The sequence below is a fragment of the Aphidius gifuensis genome, linkage group LG4, assembly GCF_014905175.1.
Source record: "Aphidius gifuensis isolate YNYX2018 linkage group LG4, ASM1490517v1, whole genome shotgun sequence".
Classification (NCBI taxonomy): Eukaryota; Metazoa; Arthropoda; class Insecta; order Hymenoptera; family Braconidae; genus Aphidius; species Aphidius gifuensis.
In genome coordinates, this window is record NC_057791.1 from 236087 (window position 1) to 250431 (window position 14345).

At 24.0% G+C, this 14345-nt stretch overlaps 5 protein-coding genes across 7 annotated transcripts in view; 2 read left to right on the top strand and 3 right to left on the bottom strand.

Annotated features, from left to right (window-relative positions):
* The window catches only part of LOC122854153 (fibrillin-2-like), a 222327-nt gene that overhangs the window by 119053 nt on the left and 88929 nt on the right, over positions 1–14345 (top strand). The gene's annotated exons all lie outside the window — the stretch shown is intronic.
* LOC122854127 (ubiquitin-protein ligase E3A-like) lies at positions 2772–7860 on the top strand. The gene is made up of 7 exons (XM_044154550.1): positions 2772–3601; positions 3947–4082; positions 4165–4351; positions 5128–5496; positions 5587–7223; positions 7297–7529; positions 7609–7860. Exons 1-7 carry the CDS (start codon positions 3555–3557, stop codon positions 7727–7729), a joined length of 2730 nt encoding a protein of 909 aa, XP_044010485.1. The 5' UTR covers positions 2772–3554; the 3' UTR covers positions 7730–7860.
* Positions 7660–9331, bottom strand: LOC122854167. The gene is made up of 3 exons (XM_044154611.1): positions 9045–9331; positions 8732–8884; positions 7660–8641 (listed from the first exon to the last, which is right to left on the bottom strand). Exons 1-3 carry the CDS (start codon positions 9094–9096, stop codon positions 8364–8366), a joined length of 483 nt encoding a protein of 160 aa, XP_044010546.1. The 5' UTR covers positions 9097–9331; the 3' UTR covers positions 7660–8363.
* On the bottom strand, positions 9502–11943 carry LOC122853670 (nucleolar complex protein 3 homolog; the record flags this gene model as incomplete). Its single annotated transcript, XM_044154084.1, has 1 exon — positions 9502–11943. A coding segment is annotated over one exon (2442 nt), but the record flags the coding sequence as incomplete, so codon positions are not given.
* On the bottom strand, positions 12700–13584 carry LOC122854161. The gene is made up of 2 exons (XM_044154604.1): positions 13292–13584; positions 12700–13197 (listed from the first exon to the last, which is right to left on the bottom strand). Exons 1-2 carry the CDS (start codon positions 13455–13457, stop codon positions 12719–12721), a joined length of 645 nt encoding a protein of 214 aa, XP_044010539.1. The 5' UTR covers positions 13458–13584; the 3' UTR covers positions 12700–12718.

The following is a 14345-nucleotide window of genomic DNA, read 5'->3' on the forward strand; positions in this document are numbered from 1 at the left end:
ATCTGTGTCCTACCCCAAAGTATTCCCACAGCCTCACTCACTCACTCACTCCCTCACTCACTCCTTTTTTTTTTTTTTCTTTTTTTCTATTTTATTTTTTCTCACTTTAATTTGTATATATTTTTTATCTCGTTCATATACTCTATGTGCAGTCTTAATGACGCGATAGTTTGAAATAAACTTGATATATATTAGATGACTGAAATAAAAATTATTAGGGATGATAACTATTTCATTTTTTATTTTTATAATGTCAAGTTGTTTTTTAAAATAATATGATTTTAAAATTGTTTTATTGTCATTTTAAAATTAAATTTTCTTGTCTTTTTAATTTTTTTTCAAAGAAGAGCTGTTGATTCCTTTGAGAAAAGATGAAAAACTTTGTGTCAAATATTGAAAGTAAAAGAAAATTTTTTATATGTAAAAGTTGCCTCAACATATCAGAAAGTTTGATCTTTTTTTTTTTAAATTTTAACATGATATGATATTGCTTTTCATATATGCAAAGTGACAATGGTTGAGGTCACAAAGCCATCATCATTCGAAGGTCAAAAGTCAATTTACCCTGTGTAATTTTTATATTTAAAAATTTCGTTTGAAGAGTATAATATATTTTATCAAACGAAATTCTTTAAAACAATTATTTATTGTTAATTTAGTAACATTTTTGTTTCATTTATCAACAAAAAATGATTTATATTTTGAATTAATATTTATGTTGACCTCAATTTTCAAGTATATGATACTTGATGACAATGATGAATATTAATTTGCAAATTAAATTAACAATTATTTACACATTGTCAACGACAAAATACAAAAACATTTATGACAATGTTTTTTTTTTTTTTTTTATTTTCTAAATTATTGGCAAATTTTTTATTGTTGAATGAAAAATATAAATAAAAACCTCGAATGCATCGATTTAGAATTGCAGTCAGAGAATATCCTATTGATAAACTCAGGAGGACAAAAAAATAAAAAAAAAAAAAAAAGAAATTCAATCAAGGGTTTTTGATATAAAGAAAAAAAAGTAAATAGTATATTACATATTGACAAAATATTTTGTGTTCAATTGATCTCTCTTTCTTTTCTAAAACATACTGGGTCATATGTTTTTTTTTTTTTTTTATATGCTAAATTTATATCCAATATTTCAATGTGTTACTGTGTCAAATTGTACATCTACTTTAATCAATTCACCTTTTTAGACAATGAAAATAATTTTGGATAAAAAAGTCGATAAATCATTAGCTTTTAATTTCATCAACCTTGTAAATAATATTGTTTCAAATAATATTTAGAAATTTAATTGTAATTGTTTTAAATTAATTTTATTTATTTATTATTTTGTTTAATTAAAATTTTACAATTCATTTGTTGATGTTTCCATTAAAATTGGTTGGTTATTCAGTGTGAAAATTTATTGGAGTGATGATGATGATGACAAAATTAAAAGTGGGAGTAAAAAACGAATGAGAATATTGTCCTTGATCGAAATTCAACCGCATTTAAGCGGAAGTTTTATCCTAATTTTTTTTCATTTTCTTTATCATTTCATCCCACCCTCAAAAAATAACCCTTATTGATATAAAAATAAACTTTTAAAAAATATCAAAAAACAAAGTTTAAATTATATTTAAAAAAATTTATGCGATACAATTATTTTATATCATTTCATTTCCTCAAATAAACAATCGTAATTAAAAAAATAAACAAATAATAATAATATAATAATTAATTGAATAATCATAATATTGTTTTAATATATTTATCTCTATCTAAATTAAAATATAAATTGATACTGTTGAATTATATATATGAGAATTTAATTTTCTACCATCTTGATGCATCATCAGATAAAAAGAAAAATTAAAAAAAAAATAAAAAGAGAGAGTTTCGTGAAAATCGATTTGATGAAAAGTGCATACCTACACACTCATGAAAATTATATACACACATACATACACATATATATATATGATAAAAAAGTCTCGAGAAAATACGTAAACGTTGATACCGAGAAGAAATTATTAGCCCGGAAGAAACTCGAGGAAATTGAGTAGATTTTAATTTGAAAATTATCATGATGATATTAAAAATAAATGTACCTAATTTATTTCAAGAATGTCAATCATTTAATTTAATTTATCAATAAAAACAATTATTATTAGTATATTATTATTGTTTTTTATATTGTAAAATAATTATGATAAAAAAAAAAAGAAATTTTATTAGATAACAAGTGTTTTAAATTTTAAGAAAATTATTTTCTTCTAATCAGCATTTTTCAATTGACAAAAAGTACACTTTTTTAGATACTTTGATACTTGCATAATTTGTCAATAGAATATTTACAAACTCATCAATTTTTTATTATTTTAAAAAAAAAAAAAATTGTCAATTCACTTATATACTCAAGTACTTGTTGAGTATCATGTTTTAAAAAGTTTTTTTTTTTTTTAAACTTATTTATTATATAGTTATTTATATAAAAAAAAAAAGAATTAAAAACAATTTTTAGAGTGAAATAAATAATAAATCATAACAATGATTATTTTTTTATGTTAATATTATTCTAAACATAAAAAAATGGCTATATATTTCATCTAATAATTTAAATAAATAAATAAAATAAAAGTTGCTAATTTTTGTTTAGCAATATTTTTACAATTACGCGGGTATTGCATTCAGCGCTAACTCTTTCGTACTACTGTTTTTTTTTTTTTTTTATTCGCCATATTGAGCGTGCGCACGTGGTTCTATTTGTTTTTTTTTTTTTTTTGTATTAATAATAATAACAGAGAAATAAATAATTATATTCTACTGTCATTTTTTTATTAATTTATATTTTTTTTAAATACAAAAAAACAAAAGTAATTTTATGAAAAAAAAAAAAAAACAAAATAGTTTTTATATACACACATAGCTAAATATCATTTTTTTTTTTTCATAATTTAATTTTAAAAAGAAAATTTGAAAAACAAAGACGCAATATAATAGTTTTTATACCTGGTTTTTCTTCTCGTCATTTTCCACCCACCAACTCCCACAATTCTCCTCAATTCTCCTCAATTTTTCCACCATTTCATCGTTCATAGTTTCATACAACACAAACTTCTCTCTCTCTCTCTGTATTATTTTTTTTTTTCAACATAAAATCAGTGTGTGTGTCAATTTTTTTTTTCTGTGTGTGTATATTATATTTTGGTTAACAACACAACGAACCCAACTCTAAATTTAGTTTATTATAAAGAAAAAAAAAACAAATAAATTAAATTTTTAAGTTTTTATTGAAGAAATTGTATATTAATTTTTTTATTATTGTTATTATCAATAAACTTGGTGTGTAATTTTCAAGGTTAAAAATTTTTAATTACAAAAAATAATATACCTAATCAATTGTGTTTGTTAAATTGTAAAACAAAAAAAAAAGCAAATAATTAATTCAAATAGTGCATCATCATCATCATCAAAAGTATATTTTATTTATTGACAATATTAAAAATTATCAACAAGTCATTGAGACATAATATCAACGTCATTCAGAATCTATGAACGCCAAGAATCAAGAGGACCCTGGTGAAGATCTTGCATCTAGGTATATTTATTTATTTTTATTTTAATGACATGTTTGACGATAATAATATCAGCTGTTTAATTTTATTAATTTTGACAAGTCATTGACACTGCATGTGACAGAAACAAAACAAAAAAAAAAAAACTAAAATTAGCATGAAAATTTTGTACGTTTATATTTTTTAAAATAAAAAAAATAATAAAAATCAAATGTACAAGGTTTCTTTGTTGAATTTGATGTATAAATTTGGAACGATGACAAGACCATTTCTGTGTTGGAATTGAATTTATGAATTTACAAATTTTTTTTTATATAAGTATGTTTGTTTGTTAATTAATAAAAAAAAAAATAAAAAATCTACAACAGGGTCGGAGCTGAAAGTCCCTGTAGTGACATGAAACGTGCAGCAGCTAAAAAATTAATTGAAAAATATTTTTTTCAACTAACTGATGGTTGTGGTAATGCACAATGTGATAATCAAAATTGTGCATCAAGTGGCAAGGTATGAAAATATACATTCAACTTTTTATATAATGATGAAAAATATAAAAATGTGAAATTTCCTTTTTTTTTAAATAAATTAGGTGACAAATTTAACACCAAATCAAGCAGCTGGTTTAGCAATACAATTATTTTCTCAAGAAGCAAGACTTTGTGATGAAAATCAACAACCATCAAAAGTACCAAGAACATCAATTGCAACTGGTCCAACAATATTGGAAAAAAGTAGCTTACCATCTAAAACAATGAATCCATCATGTTCAACTGACGGTATAACACTACCAATGCAAATTGATGCATCAATACAATTTCCAACACCAAAAACATCCATATCATCATCAATTAAATTATATTTTCCAAGTACATCAAATAATGACAATCATCATCATGATGAACCAAATGATTGTCTTAATTTACAACAAGCAAGTAACAATAAAAATTCAAAACGTCAACGTAGTACAAATAAATCACCACATCGTAAACAAAATACAATTAAAAGACATTGTAATTGTTTTAAAAATTTTTCATTAACAAGAGATTCAAATTCTGATTGTTCAATTATTGATAATGATGATGATAAATCAGCAAATGATTCATCAGCATCAATTGTCAAATCACCAAGTTTTGATAGATTATTAAAAGCATATAATAAAAATTTAACTAAAAAACGTCATAATAAAAAAGATAAAAATAAAAAAAGAAAATATATTAAACGTAAAAATAATACAATGAAAAAAACAAATATTAAAAAAACAAGTAAAAAATTTAAAAAAATTAATGATAAAGATGGTGAAAAAGATGCTGTTGCTGAATTAATTGTTCTTGCTTTGTATCTTAGATATCTTGAGTCAAAAAAATATTCATAAATCCAAAATTCCTAATTCATAATCAAATTTTGTAATTAAAAAATCCAAATAAAATTCCTATTACCAATTTCCAATTATTCCGCATGCTTCATTTATTATTTTTTTATTTTAAAAAATATAAAAATATTAATTTGTTTTTTATAAATATATAATAAATGATAAATTTACTTAAAATTACAGATAAAGAAATTCCATATTTAACAGAAGCAAAATTGTTAAAAATATTGGATACATGTAAAACAGAAGAAAATTATTCATTATTAATACGAACACTTGGTGAGGTATTTTCATCATCAACAGCATTAAGTAAAAGTTTTAAAAAAATTGAAAAAAGTGATTCACCATTAGCAGCACTATTGGATCGTGCACCAGAATCATTATTAAAACCACCAGGTGATTTAAATAAAGAAGCTGTACGTTCACTTCAAGGTGAGGATAAAGAAATTGATAGTAGTGATCCAGCACCACCAAGTGTACCAGATCAAGATGATACAAATGTTGATATTGAATCAGTTAGACGATCATTTACAGAATTATGGAAAATACCAGGTAATTGTATATTAATTTATCTATTTAATCTAATATTTATTAAGGTATTAATTAAAATCATTTATTTTTTCTAAAAAAAAAAAAAAAAAGGTGAAAAATTTGAATCATCTCTAGTCAATGCACTTGTTACACTTGCTAATAATATTGAACTTGATCTCAGTGGTGGTAGTTCAAAAAAATCAGAAAGTATTGATACACTTGTTAATATATTTTTAATTGTATTTGAAATACCAGTACTTGGTAGTAATGATTATCTTGAATATGCATTACACATGTTATGCAAAGCAGCAAGTTGTTTACCAATAAAAGCACAAGCATTATTATCACGTTTATGGGCAAAACATTGTAAAACACGTTTACCAAATTTACTACAAACATTACAACAATTAATAACACTTAAATTATTTGCTGGTTTTTTTACACGTGATTATTGTATACAAGATGCTGATACAATAACAGCACCAACAAAAGTTATGAAAATAATATATTATGCAAGTATGTTGGCTGGTGAAATTGATTCACCAGAATATAGTCGTGATTGTGATTTTAATAAACAACATGATAACAACAACAACAACAACAATAATAATAATAATAATAATAATGATGAAGATGAAAATGATAATGATGATAATAAAAATAATGATGATGATGATGATGATGATGATAAAATAAATAGAATAACAACAACGACAACGACAACAACAACTACAACTACATTACCAATACAAGATCCATTGGCAATTGAATTGGGTATTTATACACTTGATTCACGTAGACCATCAATACCATATACTGATTTTTATCATGAATTTTTAAGTGAAATGGTTGAAATGGATAAAGATTTTGCATATTATAAAAATGAAGCACCAAAAAAATTTAGTTTTATGAATTATTCATTTATATTAACACCAGCAACAAAAACATTGGGTTTATATTATGATAATAGAATAAGAATGTATAGTGAAAGACGTATGTCATTTTTTCAATCATTTGTTGGACAACCAACAAATCCATATTTACGTATTAAAGTTAGACGTGATTATTTAATTGCTGATGCATTAGTTGAAATTGAAATGATATCAATGGAAAATCCATCAGATTTAAAAAAACAATTAGTTGTTGAATTTGAAGGTGAACAAGGTGTTGATGAAGGTGGTGTATCTAAAGAATTTTTTCAATTAATTATTGAAGAAATATTTAATCCTGATTATGGTATGTTTACATTAAATGATGATACCAAAACAACATGGTTTAATCAAACATCATTTGAATCAGATGCACAATTTACATTAATTGGTGTTGTACTTGGTCTTGCTATTTATAATAATGTTATATTGGATGTACATTTTCCAATGGTTGTTTATCGTAAATTATTAGGAAGAAATGGTGTATTTGCTGATTTAGAAGATTGGAGTCCAACTCTATATAGAACATTAAATGACATGTTAAATTATCATGATGATGATATTGCTGATGTATTTATGCAAACATTTAAAGTTGGATATAAAGATGTATTTGGTACATTATTATTTCATGAACTTAAAAATAATGCTGATGATATATATGTTAATCAAACAAATAAAAGAGAATTTGTTGATCTTTATGCTAATTTTTTATTAAATAAATCTGTCGAGAGACAATTTAAAGCATTTAGACGTGGTTTTGCAATGGTAACTGATGAAAGTCCATTGGTATTGTTATTTAGACCTGAAGAAATTGAACAAGTAAGTATTATTTATTCTTATAAGTATATTGTTTTATTTTAATAATTTAATATTTTTTTTTTTATTTTTTTAGCTTATTTGTGGAAGTAAAGAATTTGATTTTGCTGAGCTTGAAACAACAACTGAATATGATGGTTATACGGTTGACAGTGATACTGTTAAATATTTTTGGCGTGTTGCACATGCATTACCACATGAAAGTCAACGTAGATTATTACAATTTACAACTGGAAGTGATCGAGTACCAGTTGGTGGATTATCAAAATTAAAAATGGTTATATCACGACATGGTCCAGATTCTGATCGGTATTATTAATCAGATAATTTCTAACTTTACTATTTAATTTACTAAATATTAATTTAATTTTTTTATATTTTTCAATAGGCTACCAATTGCTCATACCTGCTTCAATACATTACTCTTGCCAGATTATTCGTCATTTGAAAAACTTGAAGATCGATTGTTAAAAGCAATTAATTATTCAAAAGGTTTCGGAATGTTGTAATTTCGAAATTGCCAAATACATTTGCACATCATCAAGGCCTAAAAGCAGAACTGAAAAAATTTTTCAATTTTTTTTTTTTTAATCAATTCCCTCCAGTTTAAATACAGCTTGAAAACTGTTTTAAAATATTGGCTCTTAATTAATTTATTGTAAATGCGTTGACACAAAAAATAATATCTGTTCATACGTTGATAATAATAATCATGTTACAAAAGATAAAATTTTTATTTTATGCCTCTGTATTTGTTGCTTCAATAATTTCACAACAAATATAAGCATTTTTACATTGTTTTTAAAAATCATGTAAGAAATAATTGTACAAATTTAAAAAAAAAAAAATATATATATACATATGCATGTAATAATAGTAATTCAAATGTAGTAATAAATTTTTAAGTAAAAAAAAAAAATACCATTTTTAATAATAATTAATATATATTGTCAATATAAGTTTATAAAAAAAAAATTTCTATAAAAAAGTTATATAAATATTTTGGACGGATAGGTACGATTGCAATCGTTCAACTTAATAGATTAAATTATTTTTTGATATTATATTTAAATCTACACTGAGATTCACTGGACGGACTAGTTCATTTTGAACTATAATAGTAAATTTAAAAAAATAATAATATTAATTGATAAAATGATGAATAATTATACCAAGTGTTATTAAAATTCCAGAAATTGTCAAGCCACTTGCAGCATTGCATCGATTACGAAAATGACAAAAACAAAATTCAGTTTGATCATAGTAATTACGATGAATATCTAATTGGGCTATACTGTTATTGACATAATGACCAAGACGTACATCCTTGGCATATGTTCGACATCCTTCATATTTATCAGCAGGTATATCTGTTCTTGCTTTTATATTACTCAAGCAATCTCTCGTGATAACTCTTTCAACTGCAAATAAATAAATAATAAATAAATAATTTGCTTGTTTGTTAGAAAGTATTTTATTTGATGATGATGATGATGATAATTATTATTTACCTCCTTTTGTCTCAATTATTTTAACACAACTATCTTCATCCTCTGGACAATATTCACCAGAAAACCACCACCAACTTTGATCATCAGCACATCCTGGCTGATTACTGACACATTGAAAACATAATATTCTTCCACCCCAACTCAATCCTGATACTATTAAATTATAAAAAAAAATATATTTACATTTTAATTGTTATTTAACATGATCAACAAGTGAATCATAATTATTTCAATAGTCTAGACCACGCCCCACCAAACAACAATCAACATTCAATTTTTAAATATTAAAATAACAAAAAAATTCATTACATACCTCTATTGCTTGCTACTCCAAGAATAAAAATTAAATATATTAAATTCTTCATGATGTTTTAATGTAATAAAATATCCAACTAATTGTTTATGTAAAAATATATTTTTTTTAAAAAAAAAACAACACTTTCAAATATCAAGTGTCAAAGTGAACCAACTCTTTTCTTTTATGTTTAGCTTAACTTGATGTAAACAATTGAATTTTATTTATCAACACTTTAATTATTATTATTAATTATTGTTGTTTTTTTTTTTTGGAGTAGCTGAAATTTTACAAGTTATTATTAACAAAATATAAACATTGATAAGAGCATTATGTCCGCGCCCGTATTTAACAAAAAATTAAGACAAGTTTTCATGAAGGAACATATATAAATTAATAACGGCCATTTTTTTTTACATAATAATAATAATAATAACAACAACATTTCAATATATAAAAAAAAAAAAAGAAAAATTTATTTCTTCATGATACAGTCATAAAAATTACATTTAATATTTTCAGATTCTTCAGCATCATCATCATCATTATCGTCATCTTGCTTGCAAATATTTTCAACATATTCACCAAATTCAAAATTAGCAAATTCATGATGTTTTATATTTTTTTGTGGTGCCTTTTTAGGTACTGGAATTGATGGATTAAATACAACACCAGTTGGATCAAATTGTTCATACAAATCTTCTGGTTTTAATTTTGCATATTCTGGTGGTAAACAACCATCACCATTTACTGGTACACCAGCTGCAATATTACGTGATATTTTTTGTACAACAGAATGATAATGTCTTTGTAATGCAACAAGTTCCCATAATGATGTACAATATGCATTACAACATTCTGGTTCATCAAGTTCTGGTTGATAAAAACCATCACCAGAATTAGCATCAGTATCAAGAAGTCCCTCAATTGATTTTGTTAGATGCATTATTATTTTAATAATACCAAGTAATCCCAATGATCCATGATGTTGTAATTGCAATGACATTGTTGCTATTCTCTTGATAAATGCAATTAAACGATTTTGTGTTATTTTTTTTCTACGATTAATCAACACTTGAATTAATATTTTAATAATAATAAGACAATCTTGTTGATTTTTTCCAGCATTAATTGATAATAAATTTTTATACAAATGTACATAAAATCTGTATGGATCAATATTTAATGCTGATCCTTGTCCAGATAATATTGTAAATACAGTTTGTATACAATGTAATTGTTCACGTAAACCTAAATTTTTTTCTTCCATCAGTGTATTTATGACATTAACTAAATCTTGATAAAATTCAAGATTAATACAATGTGCAAATTTAGCTAGACCCTCTAAACAAACAGATAATACTTGACTATTTGGTGCTTGTTTTAATATTCTAAAATATATTGTAAATACAATACTTGTTATTTCAGTTAATATTTTTTGTTTTTCAACTTTATTTTCTTCAGCTTTTGTTTCTAATAGCTCTTTTTCAACAGCTTCTAGCTTTTTACTTTTTTTTCTTTCACGTTTACTCAATGCAAGTATACGTTGTTTATGGCTCATTAATTTTTTTTGTTTCATTTCATCATCACGTTCTTTATCAAGATCAATGTCTTTTATTCTCAATGACAATAGTACTTGAACAAGTTCAGTATGAACCGAGTGACCACGTTGCTTAATATATTGATTTAATTTACGAACAATAACAAGTGACAATTCACCACGTTTATCATCTTTAAATATATTTTTCATACAATTAAATACTTTTTCACGAACTGATGGACGTTTATTGTCCAAAAATGGTACCAAAAAATTTGCAATATTTGTTGAATAATTAAAATATGGATGTGTTACTAAAAGTTCACACATACATGTTAATGCTATTTCAGATAGAATTATTCCTGGTAATGTAAGTACTTTTGTCTCACCTTTTTTTTTTCTCAGCTTATCACTCATTTTTTCAAGTTTTGTTAAATAACGTTTGTAACTTTGTAATAGTGTCTCTTCATAGCCATATAATAATAGTGTTTCTTTTTTATATTTAACACCTTCTTCTTTTGTTTGATTTAAAAGATATGATGGTAGTAAATCTTTAAATACTTCAAATAATGATACTGTTGCTATTTTACGTACAGTTATTTTAACTTCTGGATTTCTTTCTTCCATTAAATCAAGTAGTGCTTTAAAATTTGATTTTTTTAATTCTGGATTTTCCAATAATGCACTTGATAATAAACCAATTTTAAATTTTTTAGATCTTAATACTTCTTCACGACATGCATATAGCTCAATTGTTGATATTTTTTCTTTTTCAGTATCTTTTATTTCTGGTTCAAAATCAGCAATAACTTCTTCATCACTATCAATTTCTTTTTCTTCTTTTTCATCTTGTTTATTTTCTTTATTTTCATCATTATTTTCATCATCATCATCATCAACTACTTCTTCTTCAATGGTACGATTTTTAATAAAACCATCACTTGTTTTAACTGGTAAAAGCATTCTAACTCTTTTATTACCTTTTTCTTCTTCAAGTTTAGTAGCAGTTTCTTCATATTCATCTTCAATTGGTGTATCATCTTTATTTAATTTTCTTTTTCTACGTTTTTTATCATCACCAGATGTTGTATCATTGAAACGTATTTTTTTAAGAATATTATATGATTTTGAATTAACAGCTGATTCTAAAAAATCCATGTCATCTTTTTCAACCATAGACAACATGTCTTCACCATGATCACTCTCTTCTTCTTCTTTATCATCTTGATTATCTTCTGGTTTAAGCTGAGGAGGTTTTTGTATCTGTTTTTTTGGCTGCTTGTGTCTTTGAAGTTTTAGCTTTCCTTGTTTAGATAATTTTGTTCTTTTTTGATTGTTTGTCTTGACTTTACTGATTTTTAGCTTTTTTGTTTTCTGAAAATATAAATATATTTATTTATATTTATTGAGGTTATGTATGATAAATATATTATTAAAAAATGACAATTAAATGTAGTCTCTTTTTTTATAATATATAATAATGATAATAATATTTTTGATGAAAATTTACTTACAGTCATTTTGATGTTTTTTATTGCAATAAATTATGTATTTATATTTTTATTTAAAATGCCTTTATAATGATAAATCACATTGACCACATGGATTTTAATTGATTTTAATTAAATGGTCTTGCAGTCAGCACTCAGCAGTTTTAATAACAAAAAAAGTCTCTGTATCCTTTTTGGTCCTAGTTTAAAAATGGCTGCCTAGGGAATTTAATGAACCGAGGAAATTAATTATTCCATGCTCAAAACTTGTTTACATAATTTTTTTTTTGTGTTAAAAAACATTGTCTATATTATTAATTAAATAAAATATATTGTCATTTAATTATCAGCTTTATGCTTAATGTTAAAAATTAAAAAAATACCAAATTGTTTTTCATGTAATTATTACAAAGAAAATAATAATCAAGGCATTTTTTAAAAAATGATTTTTTTCAGAGCGAATAATAAATTTATTTATTTATTTTATTATAAACAAGTTATCATTAAAGAAGACATATATTTAATTATTACATTGTATCAAGATTTGAATTTTTATTTTTCATAAATAAGTTGAACATAAAAAAAAAGGATTACATATACCAGAAAATGAAAATTATAAAAATTGGTTTTTTGTGAATAATAAAAAATGAAGTTATTTTGTAGATTTAGTTTGCTCTAAAGTGCTCATCACTGTAAGATTGATAAACACATCCCTTACTCATTAATACTTCAAGAATTTGGTCAACTTCTTTAATTGTAAAATATTTAGGTAATTTAGTCAATACATCTTTTATATGAATGTCATCATCATTTGCAGTTGCAGCACGTACGACATCCAAGACCATTGATTGGTGTCTTGTAATTACTACCCTACACCATACGTCGATAATTGTATCAGGATCAAGTTGGTCATATCTCCACTTTTTTAGATAATATTTCTTCTTGGCTAAAATCATCTTCTTTTCTTTTAAAATATGTGGAAAAACATCGGTAATTTTATCAGCAACTTCAATATTTAATACATGTAGGTATCGCCAATTAAGTGCTTCAACAGGATACCCAATTATGTTATAATATTTATTAATTTCAATATTATCTTTGATTATTACCTTCTGGTAAAACCAATTTACAGCAGATATTGTACCTATATAAAAAGAAAAAAAAACACCACCATTATTATTATTAATATTTGAAAATTATAAAATAAATGAATAATAAATAATGCAGGTGGTTATTACCTGTTTCGTCCTCGAATTCATATTTTATTTTATCTGAACCTTTGGTAATTTTACGAATAATGCCACAAAGACTGACAATTTTAACTGAATCACGGTTTGCTGCAGCAGTAGCAAATGAATCAATTACACTTTTGTAAACTGATTGATTATTTGTACTTGCAGCCATATTTTATTTTTTTTATTAATAATAAATATATATTTTTTAATTTATATTTATTGCTTTGTTACAAACAGTTACAAAGAAACCAACGAAATCAATTGATATAACAATAGATAGTCACACAACAACAGCAACAAAATTTAACCTTACCAAGAAATTAATAATAAAATTTTATCCAGTCTGTTATAATAAGACGCAATTAATTGCGCGGGAATTGGCGCGAATAAAAAAGCAATGCCAGCAACTTGAAGGAAAAAAACTAATTAGTATATGTAACTACCAATTGTTTAGATAAAAAAAAAAAATTAATAGCGGTCAATTTAAATTTATTTTTGAAAAAAAAAATAAAAAATAAGATTTTATCTTGGTCAGAAGCCCACGTGTTTTTTATTTTATTTTTTTTAATTTATGTATGTATTTTTATCAGTTATTATATTTGGACACAGGTTACTCAAGTCAAACAATTTTAATCAGTAACGATAGACTACTCATACTCGGTTCACGTATTATAAAATATTATAATATTTTTATCATTTGTTTTTATTTATAATTAATAAGACAATATGTTTTCTCTTAAAAATTATAATGAAATAAAATTAGTATCAGCTAAAGAAATTTCATTTGATGATGCAAGTGCAGTTTCATTTAAAAATAATATCAAGGATGGATCAACAGCATCATCATCATCAATTATTGAAAAAAAAAGTAAGACAAAAATAATATTAATAATAATAAATTACCTATTTTATATAAATTAATTTGTAGATTTTTCATCGTTGGGAAAAAAATTAAGATCATCAATAAAAAATCGATTAAAAAATTCTGAATATACAGTTTCAGTTGAATTTGATCGTAACAATAATATTAATCGTAAAAGTATTAATCGTAAAAGTA